The sequence below is a fragment of the Anolis sagrei genome, chromosome 9 (genome assembly GCF_037176765.1).
Source record: "Anolis sagrei isolate rAnoSag1 chromosome 9, rAnoSag1.mat, whole genome shotgun sequence".
Taxonomy (NCBI): Eukaryota; Metazoa; Chordata; class Lepidosauria; order Squamata; family Dactyloidae; genus Anolis; species Anolis sagrei.
Window position 1 is genome coordinate 3,868,992 of NC_090029.1, and position 20,017 is coordinate 3,889,008.

Genomic DNA, 20,017 nt, shown 5'->3' on the forward strand with positions numbered 1-20,017 from the left:
CATTATTCAATAAAGAGTGCAGCTCATTATTTCAAGGACAAAAGAAATGAAGTGATTGATAGCACTATGTAACTAAATGTGAAAACTGTTCTGTTCCTGGTTTGAAAGTGTTATTTCCTGTTTAATTGTGTGGTCCTTCCTTTGAAAGTAGTTGTTCTACTCCAGAGACTTTCAACTATGTTGAATTGGTTGAGACTCAAAGATGGATTATTCACTGAAAAACTAGAGCAACCATGAAAATGAACAAAATCTGGCTACCATTATTTAAAAAAACTCTAAAATTACAACAGCAAAACAACAGAGGGAAAACAATCAGGGACATCGAATCACCTCTCAACAAAAGATTGCCCCAGGCACTGCCAGGCCATCAAATGCTAATCAAGGTGGTCAGTTGAAATATTCACGCCTAGCTCCAACAGACAAGAGTCCTTTGTCCCACCCTGATCTTTCCACAGATATATAAACCCATTTTCCTAGTTCCAACAGACCTCACTACCTCTGAGGATGCTTGCCCCAGGCAGGAAGCAGCCAGGCTTTGAAGCTGCAAGGCTATTCAATGCTAATCAAGGCCATCACTTGCCTCCAACAGACCAGTTAACACCTCCCAAGAAAGGATTCCCCCAGGCAGGAAGCAGCCAGGCTTTGAAGCTGCAAGGCTATTCAATGCTAATCAAGGCCATCACTTGCCTCCAACAGATCAGTTAACACTTCCCAATAAAGGATTCCCCCAGGCAGGAAGCAGCCAGGCTTTGAAGCCACAAGGCTATTCAATGCTAATCAAGGCTATCACTTGCCTCCAACAGACCAGTTAACACCTCCCAAGAAAGGATTCCCCCAGGCAGGAAGCAGCCAGGCTTTGAAGCTGCAAGGCTATTCAATGCTAATCAAGGCTATCACTTGCCTCCAACAGACGAGTTAACACCTCCCAAGAAAGGATTCCCCCAGGCAGGAAACAGCCAGGCTTTGAAGCTGCAAGGCTATTCAATCAAGGCCATCACTCGCCTCGAGTTAACAGCTCCCAAAATCTGGCTACCAGTATTAAAAAACTCTAAAATTAAAACAGCAATACAGCAGAAGGAAAACAAATCAGGGACATTGAATCACCTCTCAACAAAAGATTGCCCCAGGCACTGCCAGGCCATGAAATGCTAATCAAGGTGGTCAGTTGAAATATTCACGCCTAGCTCCAACAGACAAGAGTGCTTTGTCCCACCCTGGTCATTCCACAGATATATAAACTCATTTTCCTCGTTCCAACAGACCTCACAACCTCTGAGGATGCTTGCCATAGATGCAGGCGAAACGTCAGGAGAGAATGCCTCTAGAACATGGCCATATAGCCCGAAAAAACCTGCAACAACCCAGTGATTCCGGCCATGAAAGCCTTCGACAATACATAGAGCAAAATATGTTGTACGATGTTCTTCCCGCGAAGACAAACTTTTGGTAGTTTAATAAAAATTTCACATGTTTTTCTGATAGAACCAATTAGGTAATGATACAAAAACCATGCTACATAGTGTAATAATGATAATGATAATGATAATGATAATAATAATAATAATAATAATAATAATAATAGGATTTAAAGATCAAACTGCAAAGACTGGCACAAGCCAGTCAAGGTGGTCCCAGTGGTGATCGGCACACTGGATGCAGTGCCTAAAGATCTTGACCTGCACTTAAACACAATTGGCGCTGACAAAATTACCATCTGCCAGCAGCAGAAGGCCAACTTACTGGGATCTATTTTCCCCAAACTCCATCTGTGTTCCTAGTTGGGCATATAGAGTATTAGTGCCAAGTTTGATCCAGATCCGTCATCGTTTGAGTCCACAGTGCTCTCTGGATGGAGTAAACTACAACTCCCAAACTCAAGGTCAATGCCCATCAATGCCCATGTTAGTCATGGGAGTTCTGTGTACCAAGTTTGGTTCAATTCCAACATTGGTGGTGTTCAGAATGCTCTTTGATTTTAGGTGAACTATAAACCCCAGTATCTACAACTCCCAAATATCAAGGTCTATTTTCCCCAAACTCCATCTGTGTTCATATTTGGGCATATTGAGTATTCCTGCCAAGTTTGGTCCAGATCCATCATTGTTTGAGTCCATAGTGCTCTCTGGATGGAGGTGAACTACAACTCCAAAAGTCAAGGTCAATGCCCAGAAAACCCTTCTAGTATTCTCTGTTTGTCATTAGAGTTCAATTCCATCATTTTTGTGTGCCAAGTTTGGTTCAATTCCATTGTTGGTGGAGTTCAGAGTGCTCTTTGATTGTAGGTGAACTATAAATCCCAGCAACTACAACTCCCAAATGACAAAATTCAATTTTTTGAGTGAAGGACATACATTGGATTGTTAGGTGTCTTGTGTCCAAATTTGGTGTCAATTCGTCCTGTGGTTTTTGAGTTGTGTTAGTCCCACAAACGAACATTACATTTTTATTTATATAGACTAGCTGTACCCGCCACGCATTGCTGTGGCCAACCTTCCCTCCCTCTTTCTCCCCTTCTTTCTTTCTTTCTCTCCTTCCTTCCCTCCCTCTTTCCTTCCTTCCCTCTTTTTCTTTCCCTTCTTCTTCCTTCCTTCTTTGTCTACCTGTTTCTTTTCTCGCTTCCTTTGCTCTTTGGTTCCACCCTTCCTTGTCTTTTTCCTTCCTTCCTTCCCTCCCTCTTTCTCTCTTTCGTTCCTTCTCTCCTTCCTTCCCTCTTTCACTTTTTTTATTTCCTTCTCTACCTTTCTTTCCTTCTTTCCTTCCTTCCTTCTTTCCTTACTTCCTTCCTTCCTTCCCCCTTTCTGTGTATGTGTTTTGTGTGTGCATATATGTGTGTATATATTTCTGTATATGTGTATATATGTGTGTTTGTGTACATGTGGGGTTTTGCACATGCATTGTAATTTTTTTGTTTGTTTTTTGGCTTTTTAAGTCTCTTCCGCTGTGTTTTTCAGTGTTTTTATGAGTGATGGTCATTTGTTGGCCTGAGAGGTGCCTTGTGTCCAAATTTGGTGTCAATTCGTCCAGTGGTTTTTGAGTTCTGTTAATCCCACAAACAAACATTACATTTTTATTTATATAGACTAGCCGCTCCCTGCCACACGTTGCTGTGGCCCACTCTGGTGGTCATGGGGGTTCTGTGTGGGAGGTTTGGCCCAATCCCATCTTTGGTGGGGTTCAGAATGCTCTGTGATTGTAGGTGAACTATAAATCACAGCAACTACAACTCCCAAATGTCAAGATTCTATTTTCCCCAAACTCCACCAGTGTTCGTATTTGGGCATATTAAGTATTCGTGTAGAGTTTGATCCAGATCCATCATTGTTTGAGTCCACAGTGATCTGTGGATGTAGGTGAACTACAACTCCCAAACTCAAGGTCAATGCCCATCAATGCCTATGTTAGTCATGGGAGTTTTGTGTACCAAGTTTGGTTCAATTACAACATTGGTGGAGTTCAGAATGCTCTTTGATTGTAGGTGAACTATAAATCCCAGTAATGACAACTCCCAAATATCAAGGTCTATTTTCCCCAAACTCCATCTGTGTCCATATTTGGGCATATGGAATATTCCTGCCAAGTTTGGTCCAGATCCACCATTGTTTGAGTCCACAGTGCTCTCTGGATGTGGGTGAACTATACTTCCCAAACTCAAGGTCAATGCCACAAAACCTTTCCAGTTTTTTCTGTTGGTCATGGGAGCCCTGTGTGCTAAGTTTGGTCCAATTCCATCATTGGTAGAGTTCAGAATGCTCTTTGATTGTAGGTAAACTATAAATCCCAGCAACGACAATTCCCAAATGACAAAATTATATTTTTTTTTTGAGTGGAGGACAGTCCAATTTGTTAGGTGTCTTGTGTGCAAATTTGGTGTCAATTCCCCCAGTGGTTTTGGAGTTCTGATGGTAGCACAAACGAACATTACATTTTTATTTATATAGACTAGCTGTACCCGCCACGCATTGCTGTGGCCAACCTTTCCTCCCTCTTTCTCTCCTTCTTTCTTTCTCTCCTTCCTTCCCTCTTTTTCTTTCCCTCCTTCTTTCTTCCTTCTCTACTTGTTTCTTTTCTCGCTTGCTTTGCTCTTTGGTTCTATCCTTCCTTGTCTCTTTCCTTCCTTCCCTCCCTCTTTCTCTCTTTCGTTCCTTCTCTCCTTCCTTCCCTTTTTCACTTTTTTATTTCCTTCTCTACCTTTCTTTCTTTCCTTCCTTCTCTCCTTTCCCTCTTTCTCTCCCTCCTTCTCTCCTTCCTTCCTTCCTTCCTTACCTCCCTCCCTCCCTCTTTCTCTCTTTCGTTCCTTCTCTCCTTCCTTCCCTCTTTCACTTTTTTATTTCCTTCTCTCTCTTTCTTTCTTTCTTTCTTTCTTTCCTTCTCTCCTTTCCCTCTTTCTCTCCCTCCGTCTCTCCTTCCTTCCTTCCCTCCCTCCCTCTTTCTCTCTTTCGTTCCTTCTCTCCTTCCTTCTTTCTTTCACTTTATTTCCTTCTCTCTCTTTCTTTCTTTCTTTCTTTCTTTCTTTCTTTCCTTCTCTCCTTTCCCTCTTTCTCTCCCTCCGTCTCTCCTTCCTTCCTTCCTTCCCTCCCTCTTTCTCTCTTTTGTTCCTTCTCTCCTTCCCTCCCTCTTTCTCTCTTTCGTTCCTTCTCTCCTTCCTTCCCTTTTTCACTTTTTTATTTCCTTCTCTACCTTTCTTTCTTTCCTTCTCTCCTTTCCCTCTTTCTCTCCCTCCTTCTCTCCTTCCTTCCTTCCTTCCTTCCTTCCTTCCTTCCTTCCTTCCTCTTTCTCTCTTTCGTTCCTTCTCTCCTTCCTTCCCTCTTTCACTTTTTTATTTCCTTCTTTACCTTTCTTTCTTTCCTTCTCTCCTTTCCCTCTTTCTCTCCCTCCTTCTCTCCTTCCTTCCTTCCTTCCTTCCTTCCTCTTTCTCTCTTTCGTTCCTTCTCTCCTTCCTTCCCTCTTTCACTTTTTTATTTCCTTCTTTACCTTTCTTTCTTTCCTTCTTTCTCTCCCTCCTTCTCTCATTCCTTCCTTCCTTCCTTCCTTCCTTCCCCCTCTCTGTGTATGTCTCTTGTGTGTGCATATATGTGTGTTTGTGTACATATGTGGTTATGCTCATGCGTTGTAATTTTCTGTTTGTTTTTTGGCTTTTTAAGTCCCTTCTGCTGTATTTTTCAGTGGTTTTATGATAGGTTTATTGGGTCCAAATTTGGTGTCAATTTGTCCAGTGGTTTTTGAGTTCTGTTCATCCCACAAACGAACATTACATTTTTATTTCTATAGATTTTAACTGTTGAGTCCTTGGAAAAAGCCGATATAGAAATTTCCCAGATAAATTCATAGCATGACATGGTGTAATGTCACAATGACATTTGAAAAGTGGTACCAGTTTATGGCGGAAGGGAAGTGGTTTTCATCACTACAGAAATACGCTGTAATGTGCTTTCGGATGTATTTGAATCAAAAGGAGGGAGTGGAGGTAGCAGGAAGCCCTGCTGAATGCATCCTTTTCGCAACTCCAGCAAAAGTTAATAATATGCATTTCTCTTTCCAGGCCGCAAACCTGTTAAAGTGGTCTACATCGACCCCCCTCTCCCAAAGAAAGAGATGACCGTCCGAGAGAAGAATCAGGTTTTCCATGAATCCCTGGCCAGTTTTCACACAACGAAACAATCCACGGTTTTGGCCCATGCGGCAGTCTTGGACAGGCTCCCAGAGAACCCGGTGAGTTGTGCTTTTAGTCCTCAATAAGAATAATAGAATCAAAGAGTTGGAAGAGACCTCATGGGCCATCCAGTCGAAGCACAATAGATCAGGCTGGCTTGAGATTTCCCTTTTGTCTCGCCAGCCACATGGCATTATTTTTTTCACATTCATTCATAGATTCCTTTGTGTCCTTTCATCCCGCCTCCCTCTTAGAATCATAGAATCATAGAATCAAAGAGTTGGAAGAGACCTCCTGGGCCATCCAGTCCAACCCCATTCTGCCAAGAAGAAGGAATATTGCATTCAAATCACCCCTGACAGATGGCCATCCAGCTTCTGTTGAAAACCTTCCAAAGAAGGAGCCTCCACCACACTCCGGGGCAGGGAGTTCCACTGCTGAATGGCTCTCACAGTCAGGAAGTTCTTCATCATGTTCAGATGGAATCTCCTTTCTTTTAGTTTGAAGCCATTGTTTCGCAAAGAAGGCATTAAGTAGTTCTGCCTTTTCCCTATCATCCCCTGTCAGCATTGCCCCATCTTCTCCTCGAAGAGGCCCTACCACCTCATTGTTTTTCCTTTTTCTACTGACATAAGAAAAGAAGCCCTTTTTATTGTTTTTAATGATAAGCCTGAGCTCATTTTGTGCTTTAGCCTTGCGGACCTTTTCCCTACAGGTGTTGGCTATTTGTTTGAATTCTTCTTTGGTGATTTCTCCCTTTTTCCACTTCTTGTGCGTGTCTCTTTTGTGTCTTAGCACAGTTAGAAGTTCTTTGGACATCCATTCTGGCTTCTTTGCACTTGTCCTATTTTTTCTCTTTGTTGGCACGGTTTGCAATTGCGCCTTGAGTATTTCACTCTTGAGAAATTCCCATCCATCCGTAACTCCCTTGTCTTTTAGTATCTGTGTCCAATGAATGCTGCTCAGCGTTTCCTTCATTTTTTGGAAATCAGCTCTCCTAAAGTCCAAAATGCGGGTTTGACTTGTCTTAGTTTCGGCCTTCCTTTGTACCTCAAATTGCAGGAGCACATGGTCACTTGCCCCTAAGGATCCTACCACTTCGACCGCATCGATCAGGTCCTCCGCATTTGTTAGGATGAGATCAAGAGTAGCCAATCCCCTTGGTCCATAGATAACATGATAACAACCGCAACAATAATAAGTAAAGGTGAAAGTTTTCCCTAAAATTAAGTCCAGTCATGTCCGACGTGTGAAAGAGATCTTGGGGTCCTTGTGGACAACAAGCTAAACAATAGCCAACAATGTGACCTTAGGAAGTCAGACTTGACCACGGTGGTCCACGCTCTCTAGGATAGACTACTGCAATGCACTCTACGTGGGGTTGCCTTTGAAGACTGCTCAGAAGCTTCAACTAGTCCAACGAGATCTTGGAGTCCTCGTGGACAACCAGTTAAATATGAGCCAACAATGTGATGTGGCGGCAAAAAAAAGCCAATGGGATTTTGGCCTGCATCAAGAGGAGCCTAGTGTCCAGATCTAGGGAAGTCATGCTCCCCATTCTCTATTCCGCTTTGGTGAGACCACACCTGGAATATTGTGTCCAATTCTGAGCACCACAATTCAAGAGAGATATTGACTCTAAGCTGGAATGTGTCCAGAGGAGGCTGACTCAAATGATCAAGGGTCTGGAGAACAAGCCCTATGAGGAGCGGCTTAAGGAGCTGGGCATGTTTAGCCTGAAGAAGAGAAGGCTGAGAGGAGATATGATAAGGTAAAGGTAAAGGTAGTCCCCTGACATTAAGTCCAGTCATGTCTGACTCTGGGGTGTGGTGCTCATCCCCATTTCTAAGCCGAAGAGCCAGCGTTGTCCGTAGACACCTCCAAGGTCATGTGGCCAGCATGACTGCATGGAGCGCCGTTACCTTCTCGCCGGAGCGGTACCTATTGATCTACTCACATTTGCATGTTTTCGAGCTGCTAGGTTGGCAGAAGCTAGGGCTGACAGCGGAAGCTCATGCCGCTCCCCAGAATCGAACCTGCAACCTTTCGATCAACAAGCTCAGCAGCTCAGTGCTTTAACCCACTGCACCACCGGGGGCTCCGGAGATATGATAGCCATGTATAAATATGTGAGAGGAAGCCACAGGGAGGAGGAGGGAGCAAGCTTCCTTTCTGCTTCCCTGGAGACTAGGACGCAATGGAAGAATGGCTTCAAACTACAAGAGAGGAGATTCCATCTGAACATAAGGAAGAACTTCCTGACTGTGAGAGCCGTTCAGCAGTGGAACTCTCTGCCCCGGAGCGTGGTGGAGGCTCCTTCTTTGGAAGCTTTGAAACAGAGGCTGGATGGCCATCTGTCAGGGGTGATTTGAATGCAATATTCCTGCTTCTTGGCAGAATGGGGTTGGACTGGATGGCCTCTTCCAACTCTAGGATTCTATGATTCTGGGGGTTGGTCCTTGTAAAGGAAGCAGGGGCTTATTTTGGAAAATAAAAATCCCAAAACTGAACACCACTTGAATTATATAACTATAAATCCCAGCAACTACAACTCCCAAATGAGAAAATCATAATTTTTTGAGCGATGGTCACTCCTTGTGTTGTGAGACGTTTTGTTGCCAAATTTAGTGTGATTTCATTCATTGGTTCTTTTGTTTTTAAGGTACTCATTATGCACAGAGCATATTAAAATAGCACAGGAGACAAGGTGGAACTGTTCCCTGGCCTCCCCTCTCTTCACTCTTGGGGAAGGAATCCCACTGGAGCATTGCAGCGCACCCAAATATCTGGGAGGAGTCACTCTGGACCATGCTCTTACCTACAAGAAGCACTGCCTGAACATCAAGCAAAAAGTGGGTGCTAGAAACAATATCATACGAAAGCTGACTGGCACAACCTGGGGATCACAACCAGACACAGTGAAGACATCTGCCCTTGCGCTGTGCTACTCTGCTGCTGAGTATGCATGCCCAGTGTGGAACACATCTCACCACACTAAAACAGTGGATGTGGCTCTTACAATACAATACAATAAGCCTTTATTGGCATAACATGGCAGAGAGTATAAAACATAGTACACGTAATAAAAAAGGGCTTCTCGTTTGCTACACATTCAGTTTGCAGACTTCATTCAGGAATCTTGCCACTGAAAGGCAGCAGCTAAAGTCCTGGCAATTTAAAAGCAAAATCACTTTGTGTCAGATCCTGCGGGATCTCAGAATGAAACACGCACTCAGAAAGCAGATCATTTGGATATCGGTTTATTCAGTCCATACAGGAGCCATGCAAAGAGAGATCTGAAGTTTTCCCGCCAACGGCCAGTAACACATTCCCCCTGGACGCCTCCTCCCTTCTCCCCTCCTTATCTCAAGTTGTGACTACATTCCATTCCCACATCTACAAAGCAGTCTCTGCAACCAGATGGCTCCCTATCAAGCCATAAACTATCCTATTGTCAGGAGGGAGTCTTCATAGTTCCGGCCGTGTTTTCATAGCATGAAGGGTGCGGCTGGCGGGAACGAGAGACAGAGCCTTTTCTGTGGTGGCCCCTCGGCTTTGGAACACCCTCCCTATAGAGATAAGGTCAGCCCCCTCGCTGATGGCGTTTCGGAAAAAACTAAAGACATGTATGTTTGAACAAGCATTCGGATAATCCGACGAAACGAATTTTGACGATTAAGGATTGGTAATTACAGACGACGAATTTGGATTGTGATTCCAGTTACGAGATGCATTTGGATTGTTATTGGTGGCCCAATAATTCTGTATTTTATATGTGTTTTTATGTTTTTAAATTGAATATTGTTGTTTTAGATGTTGTAAACCGCAATGAGTCGCCGACTTAGGCTGAGATATTAGCGGTATACAAGTGTAATAATAAATAAATAAATAAATAAATTGCTGCGGTTCTTCAGTGAATCTATAGCTTGTGTTAGCAGGCTGGATCTTAGCTCCTGGTAGAGTGGACAGTGCAGGAGAATATGCGGTATGGAGTCTAGCTGACCTGTGCTGCAGGGGCAGACCCTCTTGTCGCTCGGGAGGCCATTGAGTCTTCCTCTATGGAGCGGCGATGGCATGATGTTAAATCTAGCCAGCATGTAGGCTCTTCTGTAAGAGGGGTTGGTGAGCTCTGTGATGTAAAAGGCTGGATTTCCCTGTGTGTATGGAATTGCCAAGTTGATAGGTGAGCAGGATTTGTTTGCCAAGCTCAACAATTGGTTGTGGTCCCTTTCTAGCAGCCTCCTTTTGATGAGGGTAAAAATCTCGGAAAAAGATAGTAGAGTCAGGAAATCGCTGTCGTAGCCCAATTCCCCAATCTTTGCCAGGACAGTTGAGCACCATTTGGAGTGGTGGAGTTCGCTCAAGGTGAGTTGAGTCAGAGAGTCGCTGGGACTTTGATAGTGTATAGATAGCCAAAATTTAATGACGGTTAGCCAGATAGTAGCCTCAATAGAATATTGCCCAGATTCAAGACAAAGAACTGCATACGGGACACAGTTGGGGGCACCATATAGTTTGTGGAGGAATTTCGAATGAAAAGATCTGATGGCGCTGTTATTGGGGGTTAACCAGATGGGTGCTCCATAGAGAAGTTGTGACATCGCCTTTGCTTTGAAGACTTGCAGAGCTAGGGGGATATATTGATTACCCCTGGAGTGGAAGAACTTCCTGGTCGCACTGCCACTCGATTTGGCCCGGGCCAGTGTATATTTTAAGTGGGTGGACCATGACAAGTTGTTGCTAAACCAGAGACCTAGGTATTTGAAATGTTTTACTTGCTCAATATAGTGGCCCTTTATCTTCCAGACGGATGTGGCTCTTAATGAGACATACCGCATTATCACGGGGTGTCTGCGCCCTACACCACTGGAGAAATGACACTGCTTAGCCGGTATTGCACCACCTGACATCCGCTGGGAAGTGGCAGTCAATAGTGAAAGGACCAAGGCAGAGACATCTCCAGCTCATCCCCTGTTTGGGTATCAGCCAGCACGCCAACGACTTAAATCTAGACATAGTTTTCTAAGAGCTACAGAGACACTCGCTGGAACACCTCAGCAAGCGAGAGTCCAAAAGTGGCAGGCTCAAACCCAGCACCTCAACCAATGGCTGATACCAAATGAGAGACTCCCTCCTGGGCACACAGAAGACTGGGCGACTTGGAAGGCGCTGAACAGACTGCGCTCTGGCACCACGAGATGCAGAGCCAACCTTCAGAAATGGGGCTACAAAGTAGAATCCTCGACATGTGAGTGGGGAGAAGAGCAAACCACTGACCACCTGCTGCAATGCAACCTGAGCCCTGCCACATGCACAATGGAGGACCTTCTTGCAGCAACACCAGAGGCACTCCAAGTGGCCAGATACTGGTCAAAGGACATTTAACCAGCTACCAAACTCACAAGTTGTGTACTTTTCTGTTTGTTTGCTTTGTTCTGTTAGACTGGTTGTTCTGACACGACAAATAAATAACTCTTGGGGCTACATAAAATTATTTCTAGTGGAAAGGGGGTAAAGTTTAAGAAGCCCTGGTCTATAGTTAACTCTGACATTTCAGGCGTTATTACCCCTTCTCTTTTTCTCCCCATCTTCTCTCTTTAGTTGGAGGCCTCATTTGAAACCTGTCACAGCAGACCTGTGCAGGTAGACGATTCTGCGGATCTGGACTTCGGTACCGACGTCACGGAGCTGGAAACTTTTGGCTCGACACCTAAGTTTCTGAATCCTTCCAAAGCAGACTGCATCACCCATAAGAAGCTTGGCGCTCTATCCAAAATGGCACCGGAGCAGCCAAAAACATGGAAAGAGGCAGCGGGGGAAACGGATAGGCGCGGAAAGAGCAAACCCAAGTCTCAAAGCAGTTGGGATTTTAGCGACAGTTCGTCATTATTGGGTTCCGATCAGGAGCAAAATTCATCCAGGTTGATGGAAACCGAACCAGATGGAGAAAGAGTTGCTTTTGTAAACAAGAGCGATGCGGACAGTCATACTTCTTCTCTGGACATACAAAATAATGTAAAGGAAGGAGGTGATGTCCTCAAAGAGGAGAATCTGCCTGTTCTTTCTTGCCGCAGCGATACTGACGACGAGCCTCTTATCATTGACACAGAATGTAGGAAGAGCAATCCGGATGAATCGGGAGCAATTCTTCCTGATCCAAACACTCCTCCCTGCTCTAGAGGAGCCCTAACAGGAAAGGCAGAGGAACAAGGGAAGATTGAGCCAGGAACCGCAGGAAGAAAAGAACCGCCGCAGGAAACGAACGCTCCTCCCAAACGTTGCCGGCGACTGTCTAAAAAGTGCGATCCGCTCGGGCAGATTTTGAAAATGCAGACCCAGCTCCTGAAGCCGCCTTCTCCGGACTTGAGCTTTGAGAGGTATTTGCATCCCGTTCTACCAAGCCAGGAAAATCCACTGCTAAAATCCTCCGTGTCTTCCACTCCGAATGTGGATCATAGTGATCCAGGGAGCGCACCCAAGTTAAATTGGACAAAATACTTCCAAGGATCTCAGAAAGGTGAGTCTCTTGTGTCAGAAATATTAATAACTAGCTGTACCCGCCACGCGTTGCTGTGGCCAACCTTTCCTCCCTCTTTCTCTCCTCCCTTCCCTCTTTCCTTCCTTTCCTCTTTTTCTTTCCCTATCTCTCATCTTCCACCTCTAACTGTTTATTTCCTCCCTTTCTTTGCTCTTTGGTTCCTTCCTTCCTTCCTTCCTTATCTTTCATTCTTTCTCTCCTTCCTTCCCTCTTTTTCCTTTCACTTTTTATTTCCTTCTCTCCTTCCTTGCTTCTCTACCTTTCTTTCTTTCCTTCTTTCCCTCCCTGCTTCTCTCCTTCCTTCCTTCCTTCCTTCCTTCCTTCCTTCCTTCCTTCCTTCCTTCCCTCTTTCCTTCCTTTCCTCTTTTTCCTTCCCTATCTCTCATCTTTCTTCCATCTCTACCTGTTTCTTTCCTCCCTTTCTTTGCTCTTTGGTTATAACCAACCTTCCTTCCTTCCTTCCTTCCTTCCTTCCTTCCTTCCCTATCTTTTGTTCCTTCTCTCCTTCCTTCCCTCTCTTTTTCTTTCATTTTTTATTTCCTTCTCTCCTTCCTTGCTTCTCTATCTTTCTTTCCTTCTTTCCCTCACTGCTTCTCTCCTTCCTTCCTTCCCTCTTTTCTTCCTTTCCTCTTTTTCTTTCCCTGTCTCTCATCTTTCTTCCATCTCTACCTGTTTCTTTCCTCCTTTTCTTTGCTCTTTGGTTCCTTCCTTCCTTCTTTGCTTCCTTCCTTATCTTTCATTCTTTCTCTCCTTCCTTCCTTCTTTTTCCTTTCACTTTTTATTTCCTTCTCTCCTTCTTTGCTTCTCTACCTTTCTTTCTTTCCTTCTTTCCCTCCCTGCTTCTCTCCTTCCTTCCTTCCTTCCTTCCTTCCTTCCTTCCTTCCTTCTTTCCTTCCTTTCCTCTTTTTCCTTCCCTATCTCTCATCTTTCTTCCATCTCTACCTGTTTCTTTCCTCCCTTTCTTTGCTCTTTGGTTATAACCAACCAACCTTCCTTCCTTCCTTCCTTCCCTATCTTTTGTTCCTTCTCTCCTTCCTTCCCTCTCTTTTTCCTTTCATTTTTTATTTCCTTCTCTCCTTCCTTGCTTCTCTATCTTTCTTTCTTTCCTTCTTTCCCTCACTGCTTCTCTCCTTCCTTCCTTCCTTCCCTCTTTTCTTCCTTTCCTCTTTTTCTTTCCCTATCTCTCATCTTTCTTCCATCTCTACCTGTTTCTTTCCTCCCTTTCTTTGCTCTTTGGTTCCTTCCTTCCTTCTTTCCTTCCTTATCTTTCATTCTTTCTCTCCTTCCTTCCCTCTTTTTCCTTTCACTTTTTATTTCCTTCTCTCCTTCCTTGCTTCTCTACCTTTCTTTCTTTCCTTCTTTCCCTCCCTGCTTCTCTCCTTCCTTCCTTCCCTCTTTCCTTCCTTTACTCTTTATCCTTCCCTATCTCTCATCTTTCTTCCATCTCTACCTGTTTCTTTCCTCCCTTTCTTTGCTCTTTGGTTACATCCTTCCTTCCCTCCCTCCCTCTCTCCCTCCTTCCTTCCTTCCTTCCTTCCCTATCTTTTGCTCCTTCTCTCCTTCCTTCCCTCTCTTTTTCCTTTCACTTTTTTATTTCCTTTTCTCCTTCCTTGCTTCTCTACCTTTCTTTCTTTCCTTCTTTCCCTCACTGCTTCTCTCCTTCCTTCCTTCTTTCCCTCCTTCCTTTCCTCTTTTTCTTTCCCTCTCATCTTTCTTCCATCTCTACCTGTTTCTTTCCTCCCTTTCTTTGCTCTTTGGTTCCTTCCTTCCTTCCTTCCTTCCTTATCTTTCATTCCTTCTCTCCTTCCTTCCCTCTTTTTCCTTTCACTTTTTATTTCCTTCTCTCCTTCCCTGCTTCTCTACCTTTCTTTCTTTTCTTCTTTCCCTCCCTGCTTCTCTCCTTCCTTCCTTCCTTCCCTCTTTCCTTCCTTTCCTCTTTTTCTTTCCCTATCTCTCATCTTTCTTCCATCCCTACCTGTTTCTTTCCTCCCTTTCTTTGCTCTTTGGTTCCTTCCTTCCTTCCTTCCTTCCTTCCTTCCTTCCTTCCTTATCTTTCATTCTTTCTCTCCTTCCTTCCCTCTTTTTCCTTTCACTTTTTATTTCTTTCTCTCCTTCCCTGCTTCTCTACCTTTCTTTCTTTCCTTCTTTCCCTCCCTGCTTCTCTCCTTCCTTCCTTCCCTCTTTCCTTCCTTTCCTCTTTTTCCTTCCCTATCTCTCATCTTTCTTTCATCTCTACCTGTTTCTTTCCTCCCTTTCTTTGCTCTTTGGTTATAACCAACCTTCCTTCCTTCCTTCCTTCCTTCCTTCCTTCCTTCCTTCCTTCCTTCCTTCCCTATCTTTTGTTCCTTCTCTCCTTCCTTCCCTCTCTTTTTCCTTTCACTTTTTTATTTCCTTCTTTCCTTCCTTGCTTCTCTTTCTTTCTTTCCTTCTTTCCCTCCCTGCTTCTCTCCTTCCTTCCTTCCCTCTTTCCTTCCTTTCCTCTTTTTCCTTCCCTATCTCTCATCTTTCTTTCATTTCTGCCTGTTTCTTTCCTCCCTTTCTTTGCTCTTTGGTTACAACCAACCTTCCTTCCTTCTTTCCTTCCTTCCTTCCTTATCTTTTGTTCCTTCTATCCATCCTTCCCTCTCTTTTTCCTTTCACTTTTTTATTTCCTTCTCTCCTTCCTTGCTTCTCTATCTTTCTTTCTTTCCTTCTTTCCCTCCCTGCTTCTCTCCTTCCTTCCTTCCTTCCTTCCTTCCCTCTTTCCTTCCTTTCCTCTTTTTCTTTCCCTATCTCTCATCTTTCTTCCATCTCTACCTGTTTCTTTCCTCCCTTTCTTTGCTCTTTGGTTGCAACCAACCTTCCTTCCTTCTTTCCTTCCTTCCTTCCTTCCTTCCCTATCTTTTGTTCCTTCTATCCATCCTTCCCTCGCTTTTTCCTTTCACTTTTTTATTCCCTTCTCTCCTTCCTTGCTTCTCTATCTTTCTTTCTTTCCTTCTTTCCCTCCCCCATTCTCTCCTTCCTTCCCTCTTTCTTTCCTTTCCTCTTTTTCTTTCCCTATCTCTCATCTTTCTTCCATCTCTACCTGTTTCTTTCCTCCCTTTCTTTGCTCTTTGGTTACATCCTTCCTTCCCTATCTTTTGTTCCTTCTCTCCTTCCTTCCCTCTCTTTTTCCTTTCACTCTTTATTTCCTTCTCTCCTTCCTTGCATCTCTATCTTTCTTTCTTTTCTTCTTTCCCTCTCTGCTTCTCTCCTTCCTTCCCTTTTTCCCTCCTTCTCTCGTTACTTCTTGACTGTCCCTTCCATTTAATATTGTATTTATATCTTAGAAAGAAGGAAAGGAAGAAAGAAGGAAGGAGGGACAGGAAGGGAGGGAGGGAGGGAGGAAGGAAAGAAAGGAGGGGGATGAAGAAAGGAGGGAGGGAAGGAAATGAAGGGGAAGGAAATGAAGAAAGGGAAAGAAGGAGGAAAGGGAGGGAGGAAAAGAAGGAAATGAAGAAGGAAGGAGAGACAGAAAGGAAGGAAAAAGGGAGGGAGGGAAAGAAGGGAAGGTAGGAAAAAAGAAGGAGGGACAGGGAGGGAGGAAGGAGAAGGAAGGAAGGAGGAAGGAAGGAGGGAAAGAAAGGAGGGGGATGAAGAAAGGAGGGAGGGAAGGAAATGAAGGGGAAGGAAATGAAGAAAGGGAAAGAAGGAGGAAAGGGAGGGAGGAAAAGAAGGAAATGAAGAAGGAAGGAGAGACAGAAAGGAAGGAAAAAGGGAGGGAGGGAAAGAAGGGAAGGTAGGAAAAAAAGAAGGAGGGACAGGGAGGGAGGAAGGAGAAGGAAGGAAGGAGGAAGGAAGGAGGGAAAGAAAGGAGGGATGAAGAAAGGAGGGAGGGAAAGAAATGAAGAAAGGGAAAGGAGGAAAGGGAGGGAGGAAAAGAAGGAAAGGAAGAGGGGACAGGAAGGAAGGAAAAAGGAAGGGTGGGAGGGAAGGAAGGAAAAAGAAGGGGGGACAGGGGAGGGAGGAGAAGGAAGGAAGGAGGGAAAGAAAGGAGGGATGAAGAAAGGAGGGAGGGAAGGAAATGAAGAAAGGGAAAAAAGGAGGAGAGGGAGGGAGGGAGGAAAAGAAGGAAAGGAAGGAGGGACAGGAAGGAAAAAGTAAGGGAGGGAGGGAAAGAAGGGAAGGAAGGAAAAAAAGGAGGGATGGAGGGAGGAGAAGGAAGGAAGGTGGGAAAGAAAGGAGGGGGGTGAAGAAAGGAGGGAGGGAAGGAAATGAAGGGGAAGAAAATGAAGAAAGGGAAAGAAGGAGGAAAGGGAGGGAGGGAGGAAAGGAAGCAGGGACAGGAAGGAAGGCGAAAGGGAGGGAGGGAGGGAAAGGAGGGAAGGTAGGTAAAAAAAGGAGGGACAGGAAGGGAGGGAGGGAGGAGAAGAAAGGAAGGAGGGGGATGAAGAAAGGAGGGAGGGAAGGAAATGAAGGGGAAGGAAATGAAGAAAGGGAAAGAAGGAGGAAAGGGAGGGAGGAAGGAAAGGAAGCAGGGACAGGAAGGAAGGCAAAAGGAGGGAAGGTAGGTAAAAAAGGAGGGACAGGAAGGGAGGGAGGAGAAGAAAGGAAGGAGGGAAAGAAAGGAGGAGGATGAAGAAAGGAGGGAGGGAAGGAAATGAAGAAAGGGAAAGAAGGAGGAAAGGGAGGGAGGGAGGAAAAAGAAGGAAAGGAAGAAGGAAGGGACAGGATGGAAGGGAAGGTGGGAAAGAAGGAAAGGAAGGAGGGAAAGAAGGGGAGGGAGGGAGAGAAGGAAGGTCCTTCATTCAAGCACTGTGGGCCTCAGTGTGTGAAAGGCCTGGTGTGAGAAGGCTTCGGTGAGAGAAGCCCCGGGTTGAAGGCCTCATGCGTAAAGCTCAAGTGTGAAGGCTGCTGTGTCGAGTCCGACTCTGGGGGTTGGTGCTCATCTTCATTTCTAAGCTAAAGACCCGGTGTTGTCCGTAAACACCTCCAAGGTCATGTGTCCAATGACATGACTGCACGGAGCACCGTTACCTTCCCACCAATGTAGTACCTACTGATCTGTTTACATGTCCATGTTTCCGAACTGCTAGATTGGCAGAAGCTGGAGCTAACAATTGGAGCTCACCCTGCTCCCCAGATTTGAACCACTGACCTTTCAGTCAGCAAGTTCAGCAGCTCAGCGGTTTAACCCACTGCACCATTATGGACTCCAATTATTATTAATAATTATTATTATTATTTTACTGACACAAAAGCACAGTATGCCATAGCAAATGAGATCTATATGCTAGTTTTCGTATCACAAAATCACACTTATGTATATATTTCTCTGTTTATTGCCTTCTCTTTGGGGAAGGGGAGCTTTGGGACGCCCCTGAAGACCGTTCCTGTTACGAACCCCCTCCCCAGGACAACCAGGTCTACAAACTCTTCAGCCTGGATGACCTGCTCCTGCTGGTTCGGTGCCGGATACACAGAGTCGAGGTGCGGCCGCGCAACAAGAAAGCCAAAGTCCGGAGGGTAAGTTCTCTTAATCAGTGGAATTACTGTTGTTATTGTTTCCCTTCCTCTTCGTGAAAAGCCTCTCCAATCCAGAGGTTTTTCACAATGCGATACGCCAGGAGCCACTGCTGTGCACAGTCTCCATATTGACCAAATGGACATCCACAGACACTTTTTATTTATCGTGTCAGTATCAAACAGACATTTTTAACAATTTTTAACAAACAGATAAAATCGAATTTGCAAGCTTGGTAGTTGATTAAATGCCCTTTGACCAGTCTCTGGCCCCTTGGAGTGCCTCTGGTGTTGCCGCAAGAAGGTCCTCCATGGCGCATGTGGCAGGGCTCAGGTTGCGTTGCAGCAGCTGGTCAGTGGTTTGCTCTTCTCCACACTCACATGTCATGGATTCCACTTTGTGGCCCCATTTCTTAAGGTTGGTATAACGAAGACACGCCGATGAAACCACCAGTTTAATAACAAAGCCTGTATATATATGCGGTGCATGTGGTGGGAATGTTCTGCCTTCTCTCAGACATAAACGAATACGTATGACACGTGTTAGCCACCACTTTAACACTTAGGATGTACTCTGTTTCCACCCTGTTGATATGTGCCTTTAATTTAGCCTTAGTGCCACCATTTACTATTATGTAGAGCATGTGAGAGAAGAATATTTCCTTTTTAAAACGTTTTGCTGCTTTGTACTGATTTTTTTTTTTGTTTGATGTTCATGCAGTGCTTCTTGTTGGTCTGGACCATGCTCTGACTTACAAGAAGCACTGCCTGAACATCAAGCAAAAAGTGAGTGCTAGAATATCATACGAAAGCTGACTGGCACAACCTGGGGATCACAACCAGGCACAGTGAAGACATCTGCCCTTGCGCTGGGCTACTCTGCTGCTGAGTACGCATGCCCAGTGTGGAACACATCTCACCACGCTAAAACAGTGGATGTGGCTCTTAATGAGACATGCCGCATTATCACTGGGTGTCTGCGCCCCAAACCACTGGTCAGTGGTTTGCTCTTCTCTGCACTCGCATGTCGTGGACTCTACTTTGTGGCCCCGTTTCTTGAGGTTGGCTCTGCATCTCGTGGTGCCAGAGCGCAGTCTGTTCAGCGCCTTCCACGTCGCCCAGTCCTCTGAGTGCCCAGGAGGGAGTCTCTCATTTGGTATCAGCCATTGGTTGAGGTTCTGGGTTTGAGGCTGCCACTTTTGGACTCTCGCTTGCTGTTCCAGCGAGTGTCTCTGTAGATCTTAGAAAACTATTTCTTGATTTAAGTTGTTGACGTACTGGCTGATACCCAAACAAGTGATGAGCTGGAGATGTCTCTGCCTTGGTCCTTTCACTTTTGGCTGCTACTTCCTGGTGGATGTCAGGTGGTGCAATACCAGCTAGACAATGTAATTTCTCCAGTGGTGTAGGGCGCAGACACCCCGTGATAATGCGGCATGTCTCATTAAGAGCCACATCCACTGTTTTAGTGTGGTGAGATGTGTTCTACACTGGGCATGCGTACTCAGCAGCAGAGTAGCATAGCGCAAGGGCAGATGTCTTCACTGTGTCTGGTTGTGATCCCCAGGTTAGAATCATAGAATCAAAGAGTTGGAAGAGACCTCCTGGGCCATCCGGTCCAACCCCATTCTGCCAAGAAGCAGGGATATCGCATTCAAATCACCCCCTGACAGATGGCCATCCAGCCTCGGTTTGAAAGCTTCCAAAGAAGGAGCCTCCACCACACTCCCTCCGGGGCAGAGAGTTCCACTGCTGAACGGCTCTCACAGTCAGAAAGTTCTTCCTCATGTTCAGATGGAATCTCCTCTCTTGTAGTTTGAAGCCGTTGTTCCATTGCGTCCTACTCTCCAGAGGAGCAAGAAGGAAGCTTGCTCCCTCCTCCCTGTGGCTTCCTCTCACATATTTATACATGGCTATCATATCTCCTCTCAGCCTTCTCTTCTTCAGGCTAAACATGCCCCGCTGCTTAAGCCGCTTCTCATAGGGCTTGTTCTCCAGACCCTTGATCATTTGAGTCGCCCTCCTCTGGACACATTCCAGCTTGTCAATATCTCTCTTGAATTGTGGTGCCCAGAATTGGACACAATATTCCAGGTGTGGTCTAACCAAAGCAGAATAGAGCATGGGGAGAATGACTTCCCTAGATCTAGACACTATGCTCCTCTTGATGCAGGACAACATCCCATTGGCTTTTTTTGCCGCCACATCGCATTGTTGGCTTGTCTCATGAAGCGCCACATCCACTGTTTTAGCGTGGTGAGATGTGTTCCACACTGGGTATGCATACTCAGCAGCAGAGTAGCATAGCACGAGGGCGGATGTCTTCACTGTGTCTACTTGTGATCCCC

The 20,017-nt window shown here is 45.2% G+C and overlaps 1 protein-coding gene across 1 annotated transcript in view; it reads left to right on the forward strand.

Moving 5' to 3' along the window:
• ICE2 (interactor of little elongation complex ELL subunit 2) overlaps positions 1-20,017 on the forward strand; it is a 74,660-nt gene that overhangs the window by 23,483 nt on the left and 31,160 nt on the right. The window contains exons 8-10 of the mRNA XM_067471238.1: positions 5,540-5,709; positions 11,252-12,167; positions 17,509-17,672. Of these exons, the coding sequence (XP_067327339.1) occupies positions 5,540-5,709; positions 11,252-12,167; positions 17,509-17,672 (1,250 nt within the window). The remainder of the gene's footprint in view (positions 1-5,539; positions 5,710-11,251; positions 12,168-17,508; positions 17,673-20,017) is intronic.